Source organism: Antechinus flavipes, chromosome 4 (assembly GCF_016432865.1).
Source record: "Antechinus flavipes isolate AdamAnt ecotype Samford, QLD, Australia chromosome 4, AdamAnt_v2, whole genome shotgun sequence".
Lineage (NCBI taxonomy): Eukaryota > Metazoa > Chordata > Mammalia > Dasyuromorphia > Dasyuridae > Antechinus > Antechinus flavipes.
Window position 1 is genome coordinate 452,416,234 of NC_067401.1, and position 15,251 is coordinate 452,431,484.

The 15,251-nt window shown below is 45.4% G+C and overlaps 1 protein-coding gene across 6 annotated transcripts in view; it reads left to right on the forward strand.

The window, feature by feature from the left end:
• The first annotated feature begins 2,282 nt into the window (after positions 1-2,282).
• The window catches only part of ERICH3 (glutamate rich 3), a 136,702-nt gene continuing 123,733 nt past the window's right edge, over positions 2,283-15,251 (forward strand). For 3 of the 6 annotated variants that reach the window (XM_051999412.1, XM_051999411.1, XM_051999414.1), the window contains exon 1: positions 2,283-3,231. In XM_051999412.1, the coding sequence (XP_051855372.1) occupies positions 3,209-3,231 (23 nt within the window). In that variant the 5' untranslated portion in view covers positions 2,283-3,208. The remainder of the gene's footprint in view (positions 3,232-15,251) is intronic. The other 3 variants (XM_051999415.1, XM_051999416.1, XM_051999410.1) reach the window with 3 other exon arrangements.

A 15,251-nucleotide genomic window follows, 5' to 3' on the forward strand; every position in this document is an offset into this window, starting at 1 on the left:
CTTCCCACTTAGTAGGTTTGAGCAGATGCCCGATTTGCTGACTCCAAGGAGAAGGCTTTGGGCATTCAAGTGAGGAAACTCCAGAACAGAGAATGAATGAGTGACTAAAAATTTATTCAGCATTGGCAAGTACTGAGCTGAGCCCTGAGGGTACAAAGAGAAAAATCTCACCAGCCCCCTTTCTTAAAATACAATCTAACAAGAGAAGATCACCAATAAACAGTCTTCAGCATTACAGCAAACACCAGAACCAGAAAGTCCGAAAGGCTTCAGAGATGGAGCGGAGAGTACCTGGCTGTGCTCTAAGTGCTCTCCAAGGCCTTCTTCAGCTGGAAGAAATTATTCCCAACCACCCATTCTGCCAGGGGAAGCCTTCCCATACTTAGGACAGACATGTCCCTCCATCCCAGCCCACCCCCAATTCCACACAGATAGTAGGTGCTCCATAACTGCCAATTGTATCCACCGAGTCTCTCTTTGTCACTAAGATGGCAATAAGGTCTCCAGTCAATTCCTGAGGGAAAGGCAGTCACTTTCCCTCAGTAGCCTCTAGGGGATGTAAAACACCACAGACCAGAGAAGGGAGGTCTCTCAGAGGGTCCTGCTGAGTGGCAGAATCACCCCATTTATCCAGGCGAGTAATCAATCCTTTCTACTATTCAAATCAGTTGTGGTTCAACTGGCTTCCCTCCAGATCCTCTCTGAACTCATTAAGGCCTGGGCAGCTGGTCTGGGGGTTAAGACAATCAGCCCTCTACATTAGGAATATTTTATGGCTGAAGGGGAGAAACTGGGGCCAGACTGTTTAATTCAGATATGTTCCAAGCTGATTCTAGGTAATAGTTGGTGAGGGCCAGAACTGGACAGCAGAAAAGAAAGAAGAAAAGGGAGCGATGGGAGATAGATACCGACCTTGAGAGATGGTTATAAATAGGGAGGCCAAAGAGGGATAGAGAGGCAGCCGACCGACATGGGGACAGAGCTCCCTGGTTCTGTGATCCCAAGACCTAGGTTCCAGACTGCCTCTGACCTTCACTGAGTGTGTGGACTCTGTGCTCCTTTAGAGGCAAGGAGGAAGGAGATGCACCAAATGAATGGGAGGAATGAGGATCAGAGGACAGAGATTGATCAAGTCTGATGGACTCGGCTCTTCTCACCAATGGAGCGATTCCCGGCAATTCCAAAAGACTTGGGATGGAAAGTGCCATCCACATCCGGAGAGAGAACCAGAGATGGAAGGCGGATCCCCCTTTTCACCTCTTTCTTTTCTTGTGTATTTTTCCCTTTGGTCTGATTTCTTTTGCACAGCATGATGCATACAGCCCTCATCAGAGAAGGTGCTGTGCTCTGTGAGCAAAGCAGAATTGCATTTGCTCAGAAGAAACACAACATGCACAAAGCTAGGGATCCACCCAAATGTTCATGGGGATTATCTGTGCCCGACTTGTGGCCGAGCACCCCGAGCTCCTATGGGTCGGATCAGCCACAGTCGGGCACATTGCAACCCGACTATCATGGTGATGTCACGTTGGTCCTTTTCAAGAATGACGGACACCAAACAATCAGCATCCCCGTGACCCAGCGCAATGGCCGGCACACAATCCACACTTGGTGAATGCTCATTCGGGGCTTCCATCAGGGAATAACTAGTATAAATAATTAAGGGAAACCTGGAGGACCTGTGTGGATGAAGTAAACAGAACCAAGAACAGAATCAGACCATCACAGTAATATGAAGAAAGCACCTCTCGAAGGCAGAGTCGGAATCGGGGATGAGCTGCCTTGAGTGGTGAGGGCCATCAGTCTTGTATCTAGCTGGCTCCAGCTCTGAAGGAGACCACCAAATCACCCTTCACAGCTCATCAGGCGTCTGCCCCGGCAGACTTACCACCTCTCAGGCTGGCCAGGAGCCCCTGAACCTCTTCCCCCCCAACCCCACCTCTGGTACGGGGCAGCGATCAGATCAATACTGCCGTAGTTCCTGAAAAGTTCCCTGTGGCCTGACTGCCCTACATCTCCTTGACTTTCCAGTCACCATATTCCCTATTAAGATCACAAGGCCTTCATCACTTTTGTATTTGTACCTTAATTGTTTGGCGTCTAATAAACAATAAACTGTTTCCCCCTCCCTCCTTATTCCCTTTCTCCCTTTCTCCCTTTTCTCCCTTCCCTTTTCCTTCCTCCTTCCTTTCTCCCTCTTATTCCCTCCCTCCCTCCCTTCTTCCCTTTCTCCCTCCCGAGGGGCCTGTTATGTTTTAAAAAAGCATCCTTAACATCTTTATTATTATTTTTTAATGGCCCTTCCAACTAAGAGGTCATTGGGAACTGAGAAGCTGTTCGGCAGGGAGATGGGGAAGGAGGACATATTGCAGAAGGTTAAGGGGCCATCTGAGGGAGAGTCTAGCTACCCTTCCAAGCTATTGCTAGTATTATTCTTTGCAGACTCCCTGCTGCGGGTGGGCCGGGCTGGGAGCAGGGGCCATCCCCAGTGCCGGGCGGGGGCCGGCATTTCCCGGGAGACGCAGCCCCCGCCTTGCGCCTTCGGGGCTCCGGGGCTGAGCAATCGGGGGCTGGGGCTGGCTTTCTCCCCAGAGCACCTGCCTCCATCAGGCCGCCTTGTGCCCTCCCCGCTCGGTGAGGCTTCAGCCCCCTCTGCCCTCGGACCCTGGGCAGCCCGGGCCCTCGGCGGCGGGCAGAAGAGGGAACAGCTGTGTTTGTGTTTGCCTCGCAGGTGCCGGGGGAACACCGGCTCCCAGGCGCCCGGAGCTGGGGCGCACTTCTCGCTCGCCTCGCCTGGCCCCCGGAGCAGGGCTCCCCTTCCGCTTCCCTCCCCTCTCCCTTGGGGTCTCGGCTCCGTCAGGCTCCCGGTGGCCCCTGGATTTTGCAGCTGCTCTGAGGCTCTGTCACATGAGCACCTTCCCTTGCCCCCCCTCCTTTCCTTTCCTCCTCCCTTAGCAACGGGAAGGCTGTGGCTACCGGGGACCCGGCCTGGGGCCAGGAGGCTGCGGGCCGAGCGCCGGGCTCCGGGTGCGGGGCGCAGGGAGGAGCCGCCCCCCACGGGCTCCCTGCGGGCCGAGCTGAGCGGTCCGTGCGGGGCCTAGCGAAGGCCGGCCGGCTCCGCTACAGGTGGGGCTCCCGGCCCGGCGCCCCCCGGCCCGGCGCCCCAGCGCTTCCCGTTTTCTCCGCTGTCCACGAGCCCCCCGCAAACATGAGCCGGCCTCATCCGCCCGGGTAAGTGACACCTGGAGCCCGCCAGCACCCGCAGCCGCCGCAGCCCAGGCTCCCCTCCCCCCTTCCTCCGAGGGAGGGAGGGAAAGGGAGGAGGAGAGCAGGCGGGGAGGTGGAAAAGGGGGAGGAGGGGAGGGAGGAGGAGAAGGGAGAGAGGGAGAAGAGGAGGAGGAGGGGAGGTGGAAAAGGAGGAGGAGAAGGGAGAGAGGGAGAAGAGGAGGAGGAGGGGAGGTGGAAAAGGGGGAGGAGAAGGGAGAGAGGGAGAAGAGGAGGAGGAGGGGAGGTGGAAAAGGGGGAGGAGAAGGGAGAGAGGGAGAAGAGGAGGAGGAGGGGAGGTGGAAAAGGAGGAGGAGAAGGGAGAGAGGGAGAAGAGGAGGAGGAGGGGAGGTGGAAAAGGAGGAGGAGAAGGGAGAGAGGGAGAAGAGGAGGAGGAGGGGAGGTGGAAAAGGGGGAGGAGAAGGGAGAGAGGGAGAAGAGGAGGAGGAGGGGAGGTGGAAAAGGGGGAGGAGAAGGGAGAGAGGGAGAGAGGGAGAAGAGGAGGAGGAGGGGAGGTGGAAAAGGAGGAGGAGAAGGGAGAGAGGGAGAAGAGGAGGAGGAGGGGAGGTGGAAAAGGAGGAGGAGAAGGGAGAGAGGGAGAAGAGGAGGAGGAGGGGAGGTGGAAAAGGAGGAGGAGAAGGGAGAGAGGGAGAAGAGGAGGAGGAGGGGAGGTGGAAAAGGAAAGGGAGGAGGAGAAGCGGGAGGAGGAGGAGGAGGGGGAGGGAAAGAGGGAGGAGGAGGAAGAGGAAAAAAATCTAGGTAAGGAGGTGGAGAAGGAGGAAGATGGGCCGGGGAGACACCTAGAGAATTCTGGACTGCCATTTGGATGGCTGAAACCCTGCGGGAGCCAGTCATCCCCTCCCACTCCCCACCTTTCTCCTGAACTAACCAGTCCCCTTTGAAATGTTAACTTGAAGAATTAAAAACTACAAAATAAGTGGATGTGGGGAGTACATCAATTAAGCTGCGGCTGTAGTTGGGAGCTGGAAGACCCCGCGGTGTGGAGCATTATATGTTTAAGTGTAAAATTACAGGTCACCCAAATCTGCGCTAACTTGGAGAAGTGAGACTGGAAAAGAAGTGCCTCCTCCCGTGCCTTGCATATGAATGAGGCCCAGTGAGGTTGGAAAGAGTTTTCAAATGGCATTGGCAGAGAAATGCTTCATTGCAGGATGGGAACCCCTTGACCCCAAGGATCTTGGGAACCTTAGGAAGTTACCTTTGGGGAGGATGGGGAGGAGGGGAGGATGGAGAGGAAGGGCAGAGAGCTCTCTTGAGCCCTAGGCTGACCTGGGACAGGCCTTTTTGGAGGCGAAGGCCGTGATCATCCATTCCCATTTACCTTTATTAGGATCTGCCTCCGGAAGATGAGCTTGGCAAATACTTCAAATATCTCAAGAAAATTAACACAATCATTAGCGGATGCTGCTTTCCAAAAATGGCTTCAGTCCCTTATGGTGGGTGGCAGGAGAAGATCCAATTTCCTTTTGAATTAAACAATGTAATGCATATTAGATGAGTTTTTATTATGATACATCTAGGGAGCCAAGAGCTATCCTAGTTGATCTTGCAAATAATTTTAAGATGCTTTTCTTTTTAATTGAATTTATTGTGCGTTATTGAGAGCAGCAAATTAGCAGAGGACAACACATTTAAAGTCATTCGAAGTTTGTGATGTCTGAAATGCAGCATTAATGGCTACACTTGGAATTTATAGTCTAACTTGCAGATTTCACATTTTAATGAATTCTCTGGGCAGATGAAATAAGCTTGAATGACTCAGAAACTGCAAGCAAAGGAAGGCACCATGATGGAAATCAGTTCCAAGCCTTTCTGGGAAATGGTCCAGGGATCATAATGATCCTTGACTTATCTGCAACACCTTTAGGTTTGCAAGGTGCTTCAAATATCCATCAGCCACCAAACAACAAGCGTTTATTAAACACCTACTGTATGAATTTCACTTGGTAGAGAAGTCCCACTCTCCCTTATTTTACAAATGAAGAAACTGAGCCCTAGAGAACTTGTCCAGTCACCTAGGCCGCCTGCTGTAGGTGGTATTTGAACTTAGGTCTTGTGTTCAAGACTTGATGCTGTGTTTACTACTTTTTTTCGTAGCTATGAATCGGCTTCTCTCGCAGCTACACTTGTTTCTTATTTGATCTTGTATTTTGGACCCGTCGGGATCTGGTGTGGAAATCGTTCCTGTGAAGAATAGCCAGTCCCTGTTCGGGAGCACTGAGCTGGTCAGTGATTTGCCGAGGCACTTGTCAAAAGCAGGGCTTGCCTGTGGGTCTCTGTGATTTCCAGGCTGGAGTTGGACTCTCACACTTCAGTGGTAGGATTAGCAATTGGAGCCAGAAGTGACCTAGACCCCGTGGTTTTATAGAAACCCACACAGGTCTCGGAACTAGGTCGTCAGACTCCAATTCTAGCCCTTGTCCTTTATCATCCCTTCTCTTTATTTTGAATTTAAACAGTTCGGCATTTTGTAGCGCAGTCTGCTATGTGGCCCTGTTTTTTCATTTGCTGAAGTATTATTTTGGATGGAAGGAACATTCGTTAGTCTACAGCTGGTGTCTGGGCTTTGCCTCCCTTCAGGAAAATGAATGTGTCAGTCATGCTTGTCTTCCTGTATTTTTCAAGATTTTGGCTGTTAAGAGTCTGATTAGACCATTTAATCATCAATTTTTAAGTAGAGAAAATCTGTAACTGCTTGTTAAATTATAGATAATTGAGACTTCAGTTACTCTAGTCAAATTTTTTTCTGAAACTCTTGTATAATTCTTTAGTGTGTCTACAAGGGGAAGGGAACTGGGGTTCTGAAGAGAACTTTAAAATGAAATCTCATTCAACCTCCCCCTGCTCCTCATAACTCCTCTCCCAGACAAGAAGTCCCACATAATGTCGCTCTTTATGTCTAGGTTTTAAACATCGTAACATGTGAGCCCCCATCAGTGTGTTACCTATAATAGCTAGTTAACAGAATTAGCTAAAATCAAAGGTAGGTATCCACAATGATGTAGGAAGAACAGAAGTTAAAAAACATCGCTCCCATAAACCTGGTATATTCTCACCACCTGATCGCATGTAGTTGTTAGGGAGAGTGGACACTAGTAGGCAGACATTTTGGAAACACATGTAACCAAAAGAACTTGGATGTCTTCCACTCAATTTGGGGAGTCCTTGTGGGCTCTCTGGGTCAATTCCTCTTTACAGCTGGATCTTAAAGTGACAGAATCCATTTTCTCTCAGTTCAAAAAACTTCTGATGTAATCTCTGTTAATGGCTCTTTATAGTTGGTAATTTTACCAACTATGCTGGAGGTATATATGAAATTAATGATTGATTATTGGTCCCTAGATTAATCTTCCCTATACTTCCCATCCCACTCCAACAGTAGATGTCTCCCACTACCCTTTTAAGACACAGAACAGACGTATCTATAGTTGCTTATGTCTGATCTTTTCCTCTTCTTCCTTTGTTCCTTTCTTTTTCCTCCCTTTCTCTCTCTCTCTCCATTTTCTCTGTCTCTTTCTTTCTTTCCCCTCTGTCTTCTCTTTCCCTCCCTCCCCCTTTCTCTCTCTTGCTTCCTCTCCCTCTCCTTTTCCCTCTTCCTTTATCTCTCTCTCTCTCTCTCTCTCTCTCTCTCTCTCTCTCTCTCTCTCTCTCTCTCTCATTTTGGGAGGGACTGTTTTCTTCAAGATATCTTCGAAATCATTTTCAATTACCTTTATAAAATGATTTACTCTACATGGATTTTTCTTGCGTGTACTTGGTCAAGTACATCTGTCTCTCTCATTTTCCTCTTAAGTACTATTTCTACTTCCTTAAGGCTCTGTCCATGTCCTGAAGTGTTTAGAAATTCGGATTTGATGTTTTCATTGCCAGTGATGATGCAAATCACTGTTCCATTTCTTTTCTTTCTTTGATCTATGAAATGAAGACTTTTAATATAAATGCAAGGGCTTGCACTAGATTATGACACCAGGAATGTGCAGGCATCGTCTAGAATATGCACCTGCCTTCTACTTTACTTGCCCTTTGTTTACTTTTACCTATAATCTGAATCTAGCTAATGTGACTGCAAGAACCGTAAATCATCAGTGACCTTTGTTCGACCACTGGCTTTTTTATAGATAAAGTGGATGGAAACAATAATCTGAAATTTAACACCACCAACACAAAGAACTGGCAATTGTACTTGAGAGCCAGATTTTCCAAACTACTAAAGTTTTCCTCTGAGTAAAAAGAATGGATTTTTGCATATGCCACCATTTAGAAATAATAAAAATTTCAATAGCAAATAAAGGGTTTCTTTAAAGCTGAGAAAGCTTTTCCATCATTACTAAAGCAGTTAGTTGTTATTACTTTATTTTCAAGGAGAACATGGTAATGAAGTACAATTGTACAATAAACCAGACATTTTAATTTCTCAAAACTCCACCAATCAATGGGGGATGCACTGATGGATCCCTTATTCCATTGCTTTTGGATTCTATTACTCACTTAATTATAGCATGAACAATTTACATAAAAATTGTAAATGGCCAATGCTGACTTAGGTTCAGCTATATTTTGGAGTAAATAAAAATGGTCATAAAGACCATTCACAAGGATGGTCATAAAGATCATTCACAAGGATGGTCTTTCGATTGTTTTTTAAAGTTAGGACTCAAGATTTAGAGCGGAAAGGGATCTCAGAGGTCAACTATTCCAAATGTTCTAATTTTGTAGATGAAGAAACTGAGATACAGACAGAATAACGGACTTGCCTAAAGTTACACAAGTAGAAAGCAGCAGTTTCAGGGACTGGAACCAGGACTGAAAGTCACAACCATTTTCTGACATGTCCCTCTATGCTCCTTGTGACAAAGAACAGTCAAGAGAAGTCAGCTGAGATAGAAGCTATGTCTGATGATGTATGCAACATTCTGTACCCATAGTCCCCAACCTCATTCCTGAGAGAAGAGGGCTGTGTTTGCTCAGCTGTTCTCAGAGTTAGGCCATCGTAATGAATCTGAGTTGAGGGTCACCTTTCTCCATATTTCCATTATTTTAGGCTGGTGTCCCCCTGGTTACTCTGGTGACCATCCATGGATAGTGGCTGATGACACCTTTGGCGGTCCCATTCCTAGGAGGTTTCTATGAAGTGGAATCTCTCAGTTGACAGATTCTTTGCTTAGCTTAAGTCAGCCCTATGTGGTTCTTGAGTATTCAGTGTATTGATCTGAGTCCTCCCAGTCATTTATTACAATAATACAGAAATGTTTTAGCTTTTGATTTGTCCCCCATTCCCCATCCCCGGAGCCCAAACACCAAATCTCTGACTGAAACAACCACGGGAAGCTGGCTGGCTGTGTAATAGAGCCTTTCCTAGAAATACAGATAGTTAGCCTTGGCCTTCTGAAAATCACTCAAAGCGATGTGAACAAGTTTTTAGATGACTAAGAGAAGAAAAGGGAAAAAACCAGATCCAGCTACAAGCTCCGATGACATTGCCTTTGGGTTTGGGGCATTTGTTTTTTAACTTAGATTTAGTTCATGGCAATAGCAATTTCTTGGATTGGAATGGCTCACATTCTGCTCACACTGAAGGACAGATCAGGAGAGATTATCAGGATCTCTGCTCTGCCTGAAAATAAAAGCAGGAATGGGTTAGGAATGACCCAAGCTCAGTACCCCCCACAAGAGCTGGAAGGAGGAAGAAGAGGAAGACACAAAACTGGAAGAGGCAACATAAAACTCAAGCATCTCCAGGGCTTCCCTACTAGGATATGGGAATATGTTGTTAAATTTTTTTTAAAAAAATGTTATTGCATTACAACTGGCTTCCTTTGCAACTCTTCCCATTTCATTTTATGCATTGATAAAAATCATTCTGAGAAATCCAACTTGGGCTTTAAAGAGCCTGGGACAAACAGGGGTTAAGGTTCCTGGCACAGATCATGGACGAGCAAAATAATCCAAGCCACGGGGTGAATTTGGCTCCTGAGATGCTGCTGGGACAGAGGTTGGATGGGAAGCCCCATCTTCTGGGATCTGGACCCTAGATCACCTTCCCCGTTCTTAGATTGAGCCCAAAGTGTCCTGGCTCGATGGTTAGCTTTTCTAATGCTAGGAGAGGAGTAAGATCATCTGCGCAGCAATGTCTGAAATAATTGGGGTTTTTTTGAGAGTCGGACATTGCAGACTCTGGATGAAAGCTTCAGTCGTGTGGGGACACATTGAAGTCCCCTTTCTGTTTCAGGTTCTCAGCAGCCTAGGTACAGCAGTAGCTGAGAGGAGGTGGGAGAGGTGGGTGGGGGAAGATGCTGTAGAATGGCTATTGTGGGGGGAGGCTTCCTGAGGCTGCTCTCCTGGCCCTACTTTCTCTGTTTTTAAAAGTGCTTTAATAGAGGAGAACAGTAAGGAAAGGGTGAGGGCACAGTTGGTGAACTATATACACAGATGTTTTTTGCAAGATATCCAGAAAAAGTTCTTGGAATGGGAGCTGAAGAGCTGACTTGACCTTCAGCTTTCATCTCCTGAATTCACCTCAGCAGGGGCCGTTTGGCTTTTTCATAGAGACAGGAAAAGTCAATCACTGAACTGAGGGCTGTCAATGTAGCTTATATTGTTCTCTTAGCCTTAAGAAATGCAGTGTGTTCTTATGAACTTGGCAGGGCTGAGATTTGTGAAGAGGGATGGTGCTGTGAGTCGAAGGCTGCCTGTCCCTTCTCGCTCGTATTCTGTGATGGAGAGCGTGGTATTCTTCCCTCCATAGAAGAGACCCCCCGAATGGGAAGTGAGATGGAGGGAGGCCGCTAGACTGCACGTCTGCGTCCTTTCCAGGGACAGCAGTCGGGGAGCCCAGCAGCCTCGCTCCCTTGGGCTCATGCCGGATTCCATGTCTCCTCCACCTGTTGGACGTGAGCCCTCCTGGGTGAACCTTTTAAGCCTTTTGAGTCTGTTTCCCCATTTGTGCTACAAGAGCATTGGGCTTGATATCTTTGAGATCCTCTGTTCCCACATGGAGAGAATCCTCTGAAGGACATCATGGTCCTATAAAACAAACAAAGCTTTATCTTTGTTTTGGCCATAATTTGGACTTGTGAACATCCGCTCGTCCTTGATCTCTCAACGGTAAGCTCTTTGAAGCCGGAGAATTTGGAATCTTTGCCTTTGTCCTCAGGTCTGGCAGAGTGCTTGGAACACGGGGTGGCCAGGCTGGCATTTAGCTTTCCGAAAGGCACGGCCCCCAATCCCTGATTCTGAGAAGAAGCTGTGGGATCATGTGGGCTTGGGAGACCCGAGCTGTAGGGCTAATGGGTGTCCACCAGAAGTTTGGACCCAGTATGGGGAGCTCTTGGAAGTGGGGGCCCCCAGGCTGCCTAGGGAGAAGCAGAGAGACCCATTGGGGAAACAGATCACTCCCAGGCTGCCTAAGGAGAAGCAGAGAGACCCATTGGGGAAACAGATCAAGTCAAAGGTCCTGAGCTCAGCAGTAGCAAGGGTGGGACTGCGGGAGCCAGTCTTAAAAAGTCATTAAGAAAAACATGATGTCCTATGAGTAGGTGCTAGAGTTATTATCACATCTTCCATTTTAGAGATGGAATAGTAAAGCACAGAGACATTCACTGACTGTCCCCAAGGGGCCATTTAACAAGCAGAAGCTGCTTTGTTTTGTGGCAATAGATTCGGTTCCTTTTCCGTGGCTCCCAGACCCAGCTGGTGTTCACATGCTGGATCTAGTCTGTCTTACTCTTGAGAGCTGTGTCTTATTTGTCAGGGCAATGCCCATAAAGGCCCTCCAATATGGGACTCCTCCATGCTATAGAACTGGTCATGGTCAACTGTTCCCCTGACTAATACCCTCCTCCTTCTATGCTCCCTCTTCAGCTAATTGGGCTTGTTAAAATTCCATTCCAAAACTCAAGTGACTCCCCATTGTCTCCATGATCAAACAGGAAATCCTTCGTTTTTTATAAACTGTCCCTTCCTACCTTTCCAATCTTTAGACCATACTCTGCCCCATGAACTTTGAGCTCCAGCATCCTAGCACCCCACATCCATCCCCTGGCTCCCGGATTTTTCACTGGCTTGAAACCTCTCCCTTTTTCTTCTCATCTCTTCCTCCAAGGCTCAGCTAACGTCCCATTTGTAATTAGCTTTTTCCAGGCTGCCTTAGTGCTTTAGTGCCTTCCCTCTGAGATCATTTTCCATTCACACCGGATATATCTCATATGTACAAGACAATCTTCCTGTTGTCTCACTCTTTAGGACGGGGAGCTTCCCCCACATTTGTCTTTCTTTGCACCCCCAGTAATTAGCACAGTCCTTTCTCCCCCCAAAACTCCCAACAAAATAAAACACACACGACCAGACACGGAGTAAATGCTGGTTAATTGTGGATTGAACCAATACTGATGGATATGTAAGAAGCAACATCTGCCACCCTGCCTTCTTGGAACATGGCTGTCTTGCTTTAACACTTCCAGAGGTGTTATTAATTCTGGCTTTATTATAATTCCTAGGACACAAAACTATGATGTTTGTTACTTTGGAATGGGACAAACCCTCTGAAATTATTTCATCTAATGATTGATTTGCAGAGCGATTTCTTAGCTCTTATTTCCATACTTGGTGTTTTCCTATATTGAGCAAATTACAAATCCAGTGAAAAACACCAAAAGCATCTTTCAGAAAATCCTTGCTTTGATTTTATGTTTATTGTGGTTTTGGTCAGTGATAGTGATAATGTTTGTATTCCCTGAATCCACTTTTACTATCTTTACAAGTTATTATTATGCATTGAAAATAAAAATCAGCCCAGTATGAGTACCTTATAAAATAGATTTCAGTTCTAAAATTAAAAAAAAATTGGTTAAAACATTTTGTTGCAACACTTTTTCAGGAAAAAAATAGTAAATTTAAATTTAAAAAATTCAAAGTTTGAAGAAGAAAAGACACTTAAAAGTGTTGATCCCTAAGGATGTCAGAGGGCTTTATTAGCCATTGAAAAAGGAGATAATAGATAGTAATCAGAGCTTTGGAAATGCCAGTGCAAACACAGAGACTACAGCTCAGAATCTCTATTTCTTTTGTTAAAAGGCTTCTTGTTTGGTAATTATCCTTTGGAGTTTTTTTTACCTTCTCACTCTTTGCAATGGTGATATGATGGAGCATTACTTCTTGTGTCCTGGGTTCTTTTCTCTTTCAGAATGTCAAGTTTATTTTATTGAAAGAGATTCAATCCTCTGTCACACTTTGTCAGACATTTATTTCAAGATCCTGAAAAATTGCTGGCTCAGAAGGGAATCCTTCTTTGGAAAATTCATTGTAAGCAAGTGAGGTGATTTCTTCTGGGGGTCCAGATATTACCAGATGAGGAAGTTCTCATGGTGGTTATTAGTCTAAACTAAAGGGAAATGCATCTCATGCATTTCACAGTTTGAGCAAAACCTGTTGGGGGCATTTCTCAACTCACCACAATCTTGCTGCTTCTTTTCCTCTTCTATTCTTTCTGAGTGAATGGCTGAAGGGGATTGGGAAGTATATATGATCTTGGCTTTAGTTGTCATCTTGATGACCCATTATTCTTGATTGTTCTCCTTGCCAACACAAAAAGACTTGAAAATTCTTATTTGATTGGCTGGGCTTTGGTCTACGCAAAAGCTCTTAGTTCATTTTATTGTTTATCTGCGTCCATAGCTGATGTTATGAGTACCTCCATTTTCCTGTGTCAAGACTGAACTTTTCAGATACTACTGTTGTGTGCATGGTTCTATAAGTAATGACTGTGGCTTGGAACGGTGTCAATAAAGGAAAGAAACAAATGAAAAGGCTGAATGTAGTTTCTGTTCCATTCCAAATGAAGGGCTATGTTAAGGGGTGGTATGGGGGGAGTATAATAGAAACCTCACAAATACATCTAGAAGGGCTACAGAGATGTTTCAGACATACAAGGTAGTCCCAGAAAGAAGAAAATTAGTATTAAGGATACTCAGAGGTTACCATATCCTTAGTATTAGCAAATATAGTGAACCTCTAAGCATCCTTAGTATTATTAGCAAACATGGTGAAGCTCTGAGCATCCTTAGTATTAGTAAACATGGCGAACCTCTGAGCATCCTTTTTTTTTTAATTAATTGATTTTATTTTTTAAAATAACTTTTTATTGATAGAACCCATACCAGGGTAATTTTTTACAGCATTATCCCTTGCATTCACTTCTGTTCTGATTTTTCCCCTCCGTCCCTCCACCCCCTCCCCCAGATGGCAAGCAGTCCTTTACATGTTGAATGGGTTACAGTATATCCTAGATACAATATATGTTTGCAGAACCGAACAGTTCTCTTGTTGCACAGGGAGAATTGGATTCAGAAGGTAGAAATAACCCGGGAAGAAAAACAAAAATGCAAGTAGTTTATATTCATTTCCCAGTGTTCTTTCTTTGGGTGTAGCTGCTTCTGTCCATCATTGATCAATTGAAACTGAATTACTGAGCATCCTTACTATTAGCAAACATGGTGAACCTCTGAGCATCCTTAGTGTTAGCAAACATGGCGAACCTCTGAGCATCCTTAGTATTAGTAAACCTGGTAAACCTCTGAGCATCCTTAGTATTAGCAAACATGATGAACCTCTGAGCATGCTTAGTGTTAGCAAACATGGTGAACCTCTGGGCATCCTTAGTATTAGCAAAAATGGTGAAGCTTTGAGCATTCTTAGCATTAGTACATCTGGTAAACATCTGAGCATCCTTAGTATTAGCAAACATGGCGAACCTTTGAGCACTCTTAGTTTCAAGGGCTGGGGGGGAAGAGTAAAGCAAAAGAAAGATCCAGCTATATAGTGCAGGCACTAGAAATAGCACATTCTAGTTATGAAATGGCATTGTAAAAAGGTAAAGAATCCAAGCAGAATTGAATCATAATATTTTATGGTAGCCATTAATTTGGCCATCTCTTTCCTTCTCCAGGCTGTGACCAGTAATATTTCATATTTGAAAATTTTATGTAGCATTTGTATTAAGTAGTTTTCTGTGACTTATAGTCCACTGCAAGAGCTTTGCAACAGCTTTATTCCTATTCAGACAAGAGCCTAGAGCATTCTTTTGAAAAAATATAATTTTTGATGGTTTTGGTGTTTCTGTCATAGTAAGATAAGGTAGATAGGTGGGGCAGTGCATGGAGTGCTGGACTTGGAATTAGGGAGATCTGAGTTCAAATCTTACTCAAGACACTTATTAGTTGTGTGAACTTTGACTCTTTTTGTTTGTCCTTTCTGGAAGAGAACCCTGTCATCATGAAGATGATGCTGTGACATGCAAGTAAATTGGATTTAGTAAAGGAGGGCTGAGCAGGGTCCCCTGCCTCACTTTCCCCTCCAGAGTCATTTGGACTCAGTGGTCAGATAGAGATCAGGATGACTGGAGATGGTCCTGGACACAATGGGAAACTTTGGGCCTTTTTAAACTCAGATCTTGCAGGTCTCAGTTTGACTGAGGCTGTACCCATTCAGGGATTAAGGCTAGGGAGGAATTGAGGCAAAGAATCTCCTCTTTCATCTAGTCCAAAAAATCTAAATAAATAAATGACTCTGGGAGGGGAAGGGTTTCTTGCCAAAGCAGAAATGACTGCTATTTTTATCCAATCTGAGTTAACCAGAACCTAAACAATGACCAAATGGAGTCTGGACTAGGACCTATTGGTGGCTAATGAGAATCGGTCTGATCCTTAAGAAATGTAACCAGTACACCCCAAGATTATCTTGGGAGGGTTAGGAAATGCAAAAGAAAAGGAAAAATGCTTTTAAGGGCATCTGTAGGGCAGGGTATGATACCTTAACCACCACCTTCCTCAGTTTCTTCATCTGTAAAATTACTATATTTACAACATGTCCGATACAGAACTGTGGTGAAGATCAAATGAGATTACAGATGTGAGGTGCTTTGTATGCCTTAAAGCACTGTATAAATGTTAGCTGCTGTTATTATTTTTGGG